Source organism: Nematolebias whitei, chromosome 10 (assembly GCF_014905685.2).
Source record: "Nematolebias whitei isolate Nwh7 chromosome 10, NemWhi1, whole genome shotgun sequence".
NCBI classification, from domain to species: Eukaryota; Metazoa; Chordata; class Actinopteri; order Cyprinodontiformes; family Rivulidae; genus Nematolebias; species Nematolebias whitei.
In genome coordinates this window covers 1,387,468-1,398,593 of record NC_056507.1, presented here as the reverse complement: position 1 = coordinate 1,398,593, position 11,126 = coordinate 1,387,468, and the positions used below count along the sequence as shown (strand labels likewise).

The following is an 11,126-nucleotide window of genomic DNA, read 5'->3' as shown; positions in this document are numbered from 1 at the left end:
ATATATATAGATATAATCTATATATATATATATATATATATATATATTATATATAGTATCGGGGACATGCTTGTTTGAAAAGTTTCTTGTTGTCCGCCCTGACAGGTTTGTTTTTTCTTCGCCTGCTCATATTCAGACTTGTATCCAGACAAATTTCATAGGTGTAATTTTACCTGTAAACTTCAAGGACTGAAGTGATTTTATGTTTTAAAACCTAACAGGTGCTACAGAACCATAAACTTACTCTCAGGGTGTAATTCAGTTTGAAGTTAGTGACGCATATCAGTGAATGTGGACGTCTGAAATATGACCGTGAGCTGAGCAGAAAACTGAACCCTTCTCTTAGTAGATCATGTTTCATTTTAAACCTTTCTGAGGCGCTGTGGGCACCACCAAGTTAGTTTTTGCAGTTTTGTGGGGAATGAAGCAAAATTCTCGTGTAAAATAAGTCTGTGAATGCTAATGATTTAGGAAGGGTTGTGTCCCGCAGGGCCCCAGCTGTCGCTTGTTAAATTCCTTCCAGTAAACGAGATGCGTTAGGGCTCGGCCTGGGCAGGGACAGTTAAAGGGTCTTATTGTCTTAACCCTTTAAATCTTGGGTAGTGGCATTTCATCAATGAACGTCCCAAATGTATAATTCTAGAAATCTGGTTCCCGTGAGCCAGCTCCATCTTCAAGACGTGTCCGATCCATGAAGCCAACGAAACGTGTCCTAAAATCAACATGACTGCTACAACATTGGCAGAAGTCAAGGAACCGTAACATCACGGTCCATGTTGACCTGAGCTCTGCCTCAGATCTCCAGTAACGTCTGGTCTCAGCCAATCTCAGCTTTCCCACAACTTGAAAGAGATTTCTGTTACAATCTGTCGTGAAACGTTGGCATGGTCACAAATCCAGGGAAGCCCGCATATACATTTACTCTACAGGAGAACTTAAAAAGGGACCTTTGAATTTTTACACTGGTGGAGTTGAGTCCATTTCTAACACAACACGGAGGGAAAGCAGCAGGACGCAGATATTTCAGTTTAATAAGAAGCTTCAGCGAAGCCAGACACCTGTCGCCTGGACTCACAGATCGCTTTGTTTCGGGTCAGGCTCCTCTTCCTATCTCTTCCCAGAAGACTAAGTCCCTCCAGCTGACACCTGAATGCCTCATGAAGCGTCTTTCCTTTCCCATGCCCCTCACAGCTGGGGGGTTGCCCGGGAGCAGGAAGTGAATGAAGGTGAATGAGTAACTTGTCTCGTTTGGGCAGTCGTCAAGGTGTTTCAGAGCACCGTAGACACCAACAAGTCCACAGGGTTAAAGAAGCAGCTTTTCATCAACGAGGCAGTTCAAACGTGAGCTGGTGTCTCCGTCCAGCAGGTCTCCAGTCCATCACAGGACAACGGACGAGACAAACAACCAGTCGTAGCAGTGCATTAGTTCAACACTGAGAACTGAAATAAGCTTCTACCGGGACAACTAACCATTTGCAAGCTGTTCTTGAAAAACACTTAAACTTAGAGTAGGTCTGGATTTGAAACCCTGGCTTCCTCAGATGTGTGTTCAACGTTCAAGAGCTAAAATGTTAAAAATTATTAGAAATCTATTCTGAAAAGTGACAAAAGTTCCAGTCAGGAGATAACCGGCTCACTTATGATTCAAATATGAGAGTTTACGATCGTTTCCTCTGTCTGTGGTAAAACACTTTGTTATTTGAGTAAAAAGTGCTCGAGCTTCAGGAGGTGGGATGAGACAGACTGAGCATACAAGAACTGTTACCTCAGTTCTTCACCAGTTGAAGCTTCATGGACGAGTGGAAAAGAGACTTACCACCACGTCACATAACTCATTTAATGTTCAGCAGTGTTTGTCTGTGCCGCTCTCCATGTAGCTCAGATTGGTAAAGAACTCGGGCAACAGTTGTTGTATGCTCAGTCTCTCTCATCTCACCTGCTGAAGCTTGGATCTCCTTCAACAAGGTAAGAGTCTTGGTGGTCTCTCACTGCTCTCCTTTGTGAAGATGGCCTGCTCTTGGTAGATTCACACTTGTTCCCATATTCCTCCATCTCTTGATGACAATTGAACAAAAGTCATGGGGCGTTTATTTGTCTTCGTCGCCTGATTTTATTACAAGCTTGGAACAATTTAAAGGGGCTAAATATTTATCAGTCACTTGTTTACTTGTTTACTCGTTTACGTATTTTTACTCTGTAGAAACTGGATCTCACTTTGACATTGAAGATTTTTTAAGTCGACTTACAGGGACCATGACTGGTTTGTGTCACCAGTTCATTCAACCTTTATTTCTACAGGTTAGTCCCATTGAGCCTCAGGGACTCATTTAAAGACAGACCTGTTTTAACAGAGTGATGACAACAACAGACGATCATAAAGATGCGTACAAACTGAGAATAAGTGAAAATAAAATGGTATTTTAAAGAAATGTAACAAACATACAAACAGCTAGGTTGTAGGGCGATGTAGAAAACTAAAAACAGGAACACGTCTGCGTTGCTTTCCCATGAACTTAACAGATGTTTAAAGCCACTTAGAGAGTCAAGCAATAAAAGTGTTAAACGTCCGAGGGGGTGATTGTTCCAGTGTGGACGTTGGAGCTTCCCTGCACGGCTGCTGGGTCTTTCTCAACTTGTCTCTGTTATCTGCCCAAACCACCCCCCGGACGACCTGGCTGTCTTGGAAACAATTCACGGACACGATAGCTTCAAGTTTGCTCTGCGTGGCAGGTGATTAGACTCGTTAATACTTGTCAGATATGATGTCTAACATTTTGTGTGTCTCCTGACCCTGCTGTGTCCGGACACGGCACCTCTGGCCGTGTCCGGACTTCTGTTGCGTCCATGACTTCGTCACAGTCGTGGTTGTTACCTGGGCATGAGGCCAACATGGCCGGTCCTGCTTCAACTGCTTCACCCCGTCACATCGTGGATACATCGTCAGTGCAGAAGTTTTCACACATTCAGAACCCTCCTCAACAATTGTCAATCAAAAGAAGCAAATAAAGTTGACCAAGGAGCCTTCATTCATCGCACCAACATGAGTGGCATGACACAGAGTAAAACTGCTTTGGTGTAAATCTCTCTAAAGCACTTCTGTTATGACTTGGCCTTTTCGCAGGCTGTAGCCACTAATGATCCTTTGGGGATGGCTGCTAATCTCATGGGCGGTGCGGAGGAGCAGTGGTTAGAGCAGTAGCCTCTCAGAATCGCCTCCCGGCCTGGGGCCTTGGTGGAGTTGCATGTTCACCCTGCGCGCCTGTGCAGCTTCCTCGTGGATGAACGGAGGCTTTCCTCATCGTATCTCGGCCCGCCTGCTGGAGGCCCCACTCGCCCAGCGGTTGTAGTGACAGCTGCTCCCAACCTTTAGCTCCTCACCTCCTCTCCTTAAAACGGCGGAGACGTTGACTGAACAATGAAACTGACTGAAGTTTCCTCTAATTCATCGGATAGCTTTCCTTTTGCTGGATGCATTAAAGGTGCTGTGGGCAGTGGGGGGGGGGGGGGGGGGTACAGACAAGGAGGTTTCTGTACAATGAAGTTCTAAATATTCTGTTTTGCTGTGCGTAGGAGGGTTAACTGGATCACTGTTAGGTGCCTCAGTGCTACCCTTACACACACACACATATTTAACATAGCTGTATGTTGAGGATTGGAACGTGTTGCCATCTTTGTATTTCAGCTTTTGCAGATGTGGCTAACTTACAGGTTGAGTTTGTGTGTGACCTTCTGGCTGCGACGGCTCACTGCCCAATGGTTGAGGAGGTTTCAGCCTCACTTGGACGGAGCCACCGCTGCTGCAGCCGGTGCGACCCTCCAGGGAGTGAGACACAGATCACAGGGCTGGAAGTCAGATCGCAGCCAGTCTGGGTCTGGGATCAGTGTGTGCAGAACTCCTGCTCTGTGTCGTTACACAAAAGGAGAACTATGTGGAAATTGTTACAGTGCACGTGGACTGTAAGAGAAAAACTGTAAATGGCAGTCAGCTGGAGTGCCTGACCCCCACTTGATGAACTGAGTGAAGGTCGGCAGACACAGAAGATACCTTGTAGATGCACAGCACTTCACACGTTTTGACACGGGTCACATTGTGGGTTTGCGTGAGGAGTAGTGGTTGTCTAGTGTATGTGCACAGCTTGTGGGGTGTACAGATGTTGCAGTGGTTTGTTGCTGGAACCACTGGGTACATTAGGATACTCACACACATGGTGTGAAGAGTCTAGTTATCCAAGGAAGACCAAAGAACAAAAAAGGTTTGTTGTTTTGTGGAACAAGCACTAACCCCATGACACATGCACCTGCCATCTGGACACAGGTCTTGGACATTTGCACCATCCCATGTCACCGTGCACACCACAGATGACCATTGTGTGCACATATGGCTGCACAAAGAGGAGGAGACCAACGTCGCCGTCGTTGGGAAGAGATATGCTGGCATGACGCAGGGCTGAAGGCTACGAATTCAGGTGATCTCAAGAAGTGATTGAACGTGACGCACCCTTTCACAAGATTTCACCACGACCGTACCCGTCCACACACATGCCGTGCGTCTTTGTATTTCTTGCATCATCTTGAGGTTCCTCTCAAACATGTAGCGAAACAGTTCAGATGTCAACACCGACCCTGTGCTGATGGACTGGATCTGGATGATCAGTTCCAACAGCTGAGAGCTGATTTGTTGCTGTAGAGGATATAACAGCTGAATAACTTTGTCCAGCACCAAATCACCACTTGTCTCCAGTCCCAAAGGGGTGCCACATCCTACTAACCTGGGACTGACTAGATATTCTCACAAGATGAAGTGAAGTAACGTGCTGGACATAAGTGCACAAGAGTACCTTACTGTTTGTTTGATATTTGGAACGTCATGGGAGGAGGTGGAACAGTGAGGCTACAAGGAGCAGGCACAAACGTGCAGGACTTCAAGGACTTGGTGTCCACTGTCCAGGAAAACAGGGAGTGTAGATATGGATGGAGTGGATGGAGATAAGTCTTTAAGGAGTGAATAACACTTATCTTGAAAACTACCAACCTGCACGATTCAAATCCCTTAGTGTCGGGCGGACATCGGCGCACCGCTTGGTTTTCATTGAGTTTTGTGGTTTGTTGTGAGCGTAAACTGCAGCGGCAGCTAGCTGTAACACTTCTGCGGCAAACTGGGGTTTATTCTGGCAGGAATTTCACATTTATGCCAGAATAACGATGTTATGTGAAAAAGAAAGCAATATAGAAATGGAAATAATGGCATTCACAGAATCCCTGGATTTGTTTCAAGACGGGATCCATCCTCTGTGGTCTTAGTTGTGTTCAGACGTATCAGATAAAACAGAAATCATTCAATTAGCTATCTGCAACTAGGTCGATGTTATCTTTAAAACCTACAAACCCCATTTGAAAATGCTCAGAATAATAATTTAGGGGTCACTTCCTTCTCGCCCGGATGCAGTCAGCTCTAGTTTCCAAAAGTTCAAGATGGAGACGTTTTAAGTTTGAACACGTCAGGACCAACCGATGATGTCTTGAAGCGTGTTTATTCTGTCTGTTTGTCGCAGAGACCTGAGGAAGCCACATGCGAGTTGTTCGAGATCTCCTCCCACGTTCTGAACACTGTAATATATGTAACCAAGATAAACGAGCCACATTGGACATTTTATTAAACTTCAAACGGTCGTTTCTGAAGACTCTAATCTTTACTTATGCAAACTGTTTCTAAGCAGCTGTGAATGTGTTCCACCCTCCAGCTGAGGTCTACTATATATAGTTTAACCATGCTGAACACCACAAGGAAACAAATGCAGATGTTGTATTGACTTCAATGAAAAGCTCTTTCTGACTGAACGTTTGTTTCCAGCCTGTTCCCCAGCAGACATGCAGAAGTTCAGCTCAGTAACGGACCACGGCTTCTTCTTCTCTACTTTATTCAAATCTTTCACTCTTCTAAACATTAAGTTTCAGAAATTAATGTTAATATTTTAACAAAGGTTAGCAGGCTAGCTTTGTTTCATGTAATTTAACCCAGAAGTCTAAAAACGTGAAGGCAGGTCCTCTGGACGGGTTCAAAAGATATAAAATTGTAGAAAGGTTTCATCTTTAATCCAAAGAACTTCTTCAGTCTGAGGAGCTGCAACAAACTCAGTCTTATAAATACATTCTCACAGTGGGTCAAGTTTGTTGTTGACATCCAGAACTAGGTGTTCACCTGATGGAGGAGGACCAGGGTTCACCGACACCTGAACACAACACAAAACCACTTCATATTTATAATTCACTCTTCAACACTTTGTGTGTGACCCGTAAGTGTGGGCCGTTCAGCGCAGGATCATTTCTTATCTCACTAGTTGGTTAGCAGGGCCGAGTCTAGGATCTGACCTTTAGGGGCCTTAGCCCCTGCTGACAGGGGCTCTTGGCTTGAACAACACAGGGGCCATTATTTTGTAATGTGGGGGGTTGGTGTGTGTGTGTCTGGGGGTCCTCCCCCTGAAATTTTTGAACAAAGTAGATGCCATTTCCTGCGTTCTGATGTATTTTAACAGGTTGTTAAACATCTGCTTTAACCTCCATTTGTAAACACTTGATTCAGTAACTATTAGAGCAACAACAACAACAACAACAACAACAACAACAGCTCTCTCCTCCTCATCCTGTCTGCGTACACCTGCCTGCTAGCTCGGCTCTCACCCCACCGCTCGCTCGCTCCTGCTCCAGTCTCCATTGCCACGACCTTCAGGTGCTTCAACTCTCAGTTGTCCAACGACGAGGAGTATTTTTAAAATGACAGTAACTGAACTGTTTTTTCAACATTTCATCGCTGTTATCTTGACAAATTAGCACCGTTGTTTTGATACGTGATGTGAATAATACACATCAAACATTTCTCTCATTGTATTTTTAATAAATAATAAAAAAATTATTAATGACCCACTTAAACTGTCCAACTGATTTGCGATTTAGTTGTGCTGTTTAATTATATTTTTGAGGTTTTTAATAAAAATGCACGATGACTTCGGACTTGTAGGGACGGAGATTTCAAGGGTAGAAGCAGCGGAAATGTTTTACTTGAGGGGCAGATGATCGTGATATTAAGAAGCTCGTGGCACTTGTGTGTAAAATTAGTGTATGTAATTATTTTCAGTTTACATAATTAATATAAGTTTTATTTGTTCATCACTTTGCCTGAGAGTTACCGGATCCAAGCGGTAAAAAAAAATAAAAATCTTCAAGCGCAATGATGTTCTAGTGAAACGTGAGGAGCCCGACTCTTTTTAGAGCTCGGCTGCTCAGACTCCACAGCAGAAACTTCATTCCGAGTTTAAACGGGTCAGAGAGAATTGGACTTTCCATGAATGTTTTATTTTTTGAATCAGTTTTTACCTGGATACTGTGGTGACCCGGATGTGCTTCCAGCAGCAGCTTTGACATTTATTTTTTACACTCCTCACACAGTTCACTCATCAAAACATCAGGGTGTTGTCGACGTAGATTACGACAAAAGTTTGTCCAAATTTCTGAAAGAAAGTTGACGGATGTTGGATTTTCTGACTGTTAAATCGTCAAATGTCTTCATGTTTCTTTTATATTTTTGTGTTCTCTTGCTTACAGTCAAGAGTTTAACTTTTCTAACCAGTGCTTGTTTTTGTGTCACATGTGACTCGTCCTCAGAGTTGTGTGTACGGTGAAAACCAGACCTCCATCCAGTGCACCACTCCTTCTCTGGCCAAACTGACTCTCCAACCACCGGTGGTCACCAAGGTGGAGTTTGTCCTGGATGGCTACAAAACAAGTCAATGGGACCTGATCTATGTGGAGGACCCGCTGTTCCAGGACCCCAAGCTCACATCCAAGGACAACAAGAGCATCGTGGAACTGAAAGTAAGGGTGCTTGCACAACAGAACCAAAGCTTCTGATGCTTTTACCTCGTTTTCAGTCTGTCGACGTGGAGCGAAGAGGCGGAATTGGAAACACCCTCCGTCTGTTCGTCCGTAAAAGTAGTGAGCATGGTCAATTGAAATAAAAGGAGACACAGACTTCCTTTTTGGTGTGTGGCTACATCTAGCTGTAAGAGAGGGTCCTTTCAAAAATTGGGTTGCCAGGTAAAAATCCAAGACGGCTACCACCATATAATCCGGTCACCGCATCATTTGAAAAAATTATGTTTCTAGTTTTTATATTGCTTAAAAATTTAGTTTCCTTAAATGATTGGGGTGGCTGAAGATTAACCTGTGTGGCCAAGGTAACCATTGGCTACCCACTTGCTCCACATCTGGTGGTGGATAAAATTACTGCCTCCCCTTGCCAGGATCCACCACTGTGCACGGCCTTGGACAAGAAAAATAAACGTGAAAAATGCCAAAACCATCAAGGTTTACTGGCGTCCTCTGCTCAGTTCCAGTCCAGAAAAACACTCATCTCTTAAACAAATTATTACAAATCATTCAAATCCCTCAGAGATGGAAGCCTGTAGCAGCAGAACTAGGGGATAGCTAAGGAAACCCAAGCCAACCTTAACTAAAGGATTTATCAAAAATGAAAGTCTTAATCCCAGTCTTCAAACTGGACAATGTGTCAGCCTCACGGACAGAAACTGGAAATTGGTTCCACAAGAGAGGAGCCTGAGAACTGAAAGATCTTCCTCCCATTCTGCTGCTGGAAACTCTAGGAACCACGAGTAAACCTGCAGTCTGTTTACAATGTGCTCTGTTAGTAAAATATGGAACAATAAGATCTGTAATATAAGATGGAGCTAGGTTGTTGAGAGCTTTGTAGGTTAGAAGTAAGATTTTGAATTCTATTCTGGATTTGACAGGGAGCCAATGGAGAGAAGCTAAAACTGGAGAGAGATGATCTCTCCCAGTAACTCCAGTTAAGACTCTGGCAGCAGCATGTTGGATCAACTGAAGACGTTTTAAAGAAGTATTTGGACACCCAGATAATAAACCATTGCAATAGTCCAGTCTAGACGTAACAAATGCATGGACCAGTTACAGAACTTTTGTAAAAGTTCTTGTTTTTCATCGACCCTGCAGGAGAAATCCTGGCAGAAACAGGTGCGAGCTGCAGGAATCTGTCCAGTTTATGGATGTTGAGCAAGAAAATCATCATTTATGAGCTGTGGCAAAATCAAAACCGTGCACAGTCTGATAACCTTTACAAGTATTACAACTAGGTTTTAATTAGTTGGCTTCAAATGAACATCTCAGAGCCAGGTCGGCGCGCTTCTCCTCGTTATGGCGGACACATTCACACGTACAGCCGCTCCTGGTCCAGGTCAAGCTGGGAAGGAAACAATACAGAAAGAAAAACAGGAAGTGGAGTCTGTTTCCCATAGTTTACACCCTCCTTCCCTGCTTCCCCGTCTCTCCTCCGCCGGCGTAGCTCCATGCTCTCTGTTGACTTGCATTGTTCTTGCGGAGGTTAAACCTTTTGACAGATTACTGCAGCCTTTCCAACCAGACCTACACAATGAAATACGCATCGCTGCACCTTTTATTTCTCTGTTTTGTCTCGGCTGCGTTGGACAGTTTGCAGCAGCTGTGCTGGACTTGTCGTGAGGGATCCTGGCAGGTTTTTTTTTTTTGTCTTTTTCTTCCTCTTTCCCAGACGTGACCTTGGCCCCAATGCTAAACCCACCACCAGCCAACCATCTATCCCCTTCATCCTTCCCATCAACCCAGACAGCCCACTCCTGTTTTCACCCGGGGCTGGGTGGTGGGGGTTTAAAGGCATCACAGCTGAACGGAGCATATTTAACTCCATCTGATAACCTTGCTGTGCTGTGGCCTCCAGTAAAGCTTGAACGTTAGTCTCATTTAGAGCCATCTGATAGGTCTTGGCCTGAAATTGCAGCAAACAGCCAAACAAAGGAGTATTTACCTTCGGCTGACGCTTTGCTCTTCAGTCCTGACACATGGAGGACTTAAGCTGTTGGCTTTAGCTCTCAACCGCTCTTATCACTGCCACTCACAGTTCAGGAGACCTGACGGAGACTCTGTGCCACTCATCTTCCTGACGGTTTGTTTTGAACTACCGTTTCATAACTCCTTTACTTCCTGTCTGGGAGCTGCAGCAGGGCGAAGACGTGTTTGCATTCGATCATGGCGTCTTGGTTAGATCGCCGTTTGGGCGAGGAGCTGGGAGCCACCGTGCCGTGTGTTTGTGTGAGAAAGAAACGGAGAGTGTGCAGGGACAGGTGCGAGGCACCGCTCTGTGGCAAATTGGAAAATCCCAAACTGTCACACGAGGAATGTGATCGTTCTCTTTATTGCTGACGTGTTTCAGAGAGTGAGCGGAGACAGAAGCAAATGAAGCTTTTTGTTTTTCCCTCCAGCAGACTCACGAACTAACTCAGTATTTCTCATAACTGACCGGCACTTGAACCACTTGGACGTTTGACTGGAGATAAACTGATGGAGCTGGAGACCATCCATGACTCAGTTCAGCCAGGGGAGTCCCGGAGCGACAGTTTCAAACTGTCAAACAGGCGTGCGGCCTTCGAAAGCCTTCTCCTGATGACAGATCTGTAAGAGGGACGTTGTGCAGCCTGTTGAGTAGAAAACTCAGCGAGTCATCGTCTGAACGTCTTCAGACGGCTCAGTCTTCAGTCGTACGCTCACATCTGCTGCCTGGACTTCTCAACCTGTTGGAAAAATCAAAGTGACAAATGTTCCGAACCCTTGTGTCGTCTTCTGGAGAAAAATCTGCCACATTTTTTCTGTGTTTATTAATATTGTTATTTGTTCCTGAGAGGAACAGTCGACCACATTGAAATTAATCTCATATTTATCTCATCATAAAACAATGTATTCCTCTCAGCGATGTTCTTTTACCTCTCTACAGTGAGACGAGCTGCACTGATGACCAAACACAACACAAACCCAGATCATGTTTATAATTTACTTTTAAACACTTTATGTGTGATCTATAAGTGTGGGCTGTTCAGTGCAGGATCAGTTCTTTTCTCACTAGTTGTTGCAGGGCCGAGTGTACGAGCTGACCTTCAGGGCGCTCAGGTTACACAGTTTAGCTAGAAAAATAATAATGTAGAGGAACATATGAGACCTGTAAAAAGACAAAACAGCACCAAGAACATCATATGATAAAAAGAACATCATATGATAAAAAGAACATC

The 11,126-nt window shown here is 44.5% G+C and overlaps 1 protein-coding gene across 1 annotated transcript in view; it reads left to right on the top strand.

Moving 5' to 3' along the window:
- met (MET proto-oncogene, receptor tyrosine kinase) overlaps window positions 1–11,126 on the top strand; it is a 108,186-nt gene that overhangs the window by 66,615 nt on the left and 30,445 nt on the right. Inside the window, exon 11 of the mRNA XM_037683062.1 lies at window positions 7,660–7,869. Within this exon, the coding sequence (XP_037538990.1) occupies window positions 7,660–7,869 (210 nt within the window). The remainder of the gene's footprint in view (window positions 1–7,659; window positions 7,870–11,126) is intronic.